The following is a 2,384-nucleotide window of genomic DNA, read 5'->3' on the forward strand; positions in this document are numbered from 1 at the left end:
CTCGCACCACATCCAACATAGCTGGCCCATTCTTCAACACATGTCTCAGATTTGAATATTCCGCTTTCATCTACCAATTTAAAGGGTTGTTGGAATTATAGTCTCCTCAACAGCATTTATGGGACTATGGGAGGATGCATGCCGCAAATATGCTTCACAAATAAGGATGACAAGCTTGTCTGGAAAGGATCTCCAGATGAAGAATATACAGCCAAGGAAGATTTCAGGAAACTACTGCTGTGGATCAACTCCTTCCCTCGCATAGTATTTGGGGTCTCATGTGTAAAATCAAATTACTTATAAAACACCTGTTCTTTATGTGAAAATTCATCCATCAACTAATTCCAATCGGTGCAACGCTGGTCAGACTCTGCAAGAATGATGATCTCCATCATGCAGGACCATCTTCAAGCTAGGAAGAGAGTGTTATTCTACAAAACACTCGAACGTTCGATCACATGCTCCCTTATTTTAGTTCGGTGTCGATGGAACAAATTGGTTAGCGTAGTTTTTTTTTGTTTTTTGTTTGTCTCTTTTCTTTATGTACTTTTAATGACTCATGAGTTGTAACTTTCGTTGGCTTTAATTAATCATTTGACCCTTTCATCCCCAAAAAAAAAAAAAAAACATGGTTGTGATTAACCTAATCATGTCTTTGCGTAGTGTCCTGTAACAAAAGCCTTGTGGCCTTAACACTCTTGACTGATTTTGTTTTTTAAAAGATGAACTTCACCTTCATAGGGAAATCATCGTTTTCCTGAATCAGCCTTGGTGCGAGGGATTTTGGCGCGAGGGATCCTGATGGGCTTGGAGGCAAGGGCATTTTAGTCATTTCCTCTTGCCCATTATTAGGGTTTCTCTTCTCTTTTATTTAAGCCTTTGTTCTTTTAGAATTTACTCGGCTTACGGCTGTTGCGCGCGTGCCTCCTCCGCCGGCTATTCCTCTCTCCCTCTCTCTCATAATTAATCTCTTTCGTAGACGTACTCTTCCCCTCACTCTCACTGCACGTCCCTTCCTAATCCTTCACCGATCACCCCAATTCCGATCTTCCTTTCTAACCCATTCCTTCTTCTTCTTCAATAGATCGCTTGCTTCTTCTCTCTCAGCTTCATTGTGTCATTGTCTGTGCTCATCTCGATAATCAAGGGTTTCTCTCAGTAGGAAGTTCCCATTTTCGCCTTGCACATTTCCTTGATCCGGGTTCTGTTCAGATCTTCGAAATAACTCCTAGAGATGGTCGATCCGACAGGAAAAGTGAGTGATCACGAGCCGTGATGGTCTCTTCCGAAGTTTCTTACCACCACCTTGCTTTGATTCGGATGTAGAGATTCTAATCGAGCTGATTCTGTTCTGTAATGCAGGGATCGCAGGCCGAGGACGCCAATAACAGAAGCCCTAACTCTGATTCATCGGAAGGAAGCCCAATGAGCAACGAGCAGAAGAAAACCTGCGCCGACTGTGGCACTTCAAAAACCCCTCTCTGGAGAGGCGGTCCGGCCGGGCCCAAGGTAATTCACCCGATCGAACTAGAACCCCATTTTTAATCGTTAAAGCTTGGACATGTTTCTGATCACCGTTTGTTGTTCAATTTTGTTGACCGCAGTCTCTGTGCAACGCTTGTGGGATCAGAAGCAGGAAGAAGAAGAGAGCTATTCTGGGTATGAACAAGGGAAGTATAGAAGACAAGAAGGGCAAAAGAAGCAACAATGCGAAAATTGGGGATAGTTTGAAGCAGAGATTGATGGCTCTGGGGAGGGAGGTTTTGATGCAGAGATCGTCTGTGGAGAGGCAGAGAAAGAAGCTGGGAGAGGAAGAACAAGCGGCCGTGCTGTTGATGGCTCTCTCATACGGCTCTGTTTATGCTTAATCCACAAACCAGAGTCCTACTTTTAGAATAAAAGTAGAGAGAGAGATGTTTGAGTTTGATAATGCCCCCACATTACATTTCAGAAATTGTATGTTCAAATTTGTGGGGTGAAATTTTCTGTGATTAGTTTTGTATTAGATTAGTTCGCTGACCGATGTAGTGGCATCATGAATCTTATCAAGAATTGTAAGAAAATGATTGAATCCCAATTTTGGTAATATAATCCTCTATTTTTTGCCAATTTCATGTGGGCTCTGAAATTCCCAAGATGAGGAATGCCATTGCCGGGCTTGTTGGTCTTGATGCTCTTTTCATCTCTTCCATTTCATGCGTTGCAGAAAATTTCGACTACATTTTAAATTTGGGACACAAACATGTGAAACCGAAAGTACAAATATGAACTCCTAAAGAAAGGTGGGAAAAGCACCAAATTTGAAAGAGGTGGGAACGTCCAATAGATCAAAATATTGAATGAAATGTACAACTTTCCCATTTCCCGCTAGTTTGACTTGTGAT

At 42.2% G+C, this 2,384-nt stretch overlaps 1 protein-coding gene across 2 annotated transcripts; it reads left to right on the top strand.

The window, feature by feature from the left end:
- Positions 1–873: 873 nt before the first annotated feature.
- LOC129293309 (GATA transcription factor 15-like) lies at positions 874–2,091 on the top strand. Of its 2 annotated transcripts, none has more exons than XM_054931199.1 (3): positions 874–1,290; positions 1,363–1,509; positions 1,605–2,091. In XM_054931199.1, exons 1-3 carry the CDS (start codon positions 1,276–1,278, stop codon positions 1,866–1,868), a joined length of 426 nt encoding a protein of 141 aa, XP_054787174.1. In that variant the 5' UTR covers positions 874–1,275; the 3' UTR covers positions 1,869–2,091. The 2 variants fall into 2 exon arrangements, with proteins under 2 accessions (XP_054787174.1, XP_054787173.1); XM_054931198.1 differs by having other exon boundaries at positions 882–1,255.
- The last annotated feature ends 293 nt before the right edge of the window (positions 2,092–2,384 follow it).

Source organism: Prosopis cineraria, unplaced genomic scaffold (assembly GCF_029017545.1).
Source record: "Prosopis cineraria cultivar Desert tree isolate PC_DT_omini unplaced genomic scaffold, ASM2901754v1 PC14, whole genome shotgun sequence".
NCBI lineage: Eukaryota > Viridiplantae > Streptophyta > Magnoliopsida > Fabales > Fabaceae > Prosopis > Prosopis cineraria.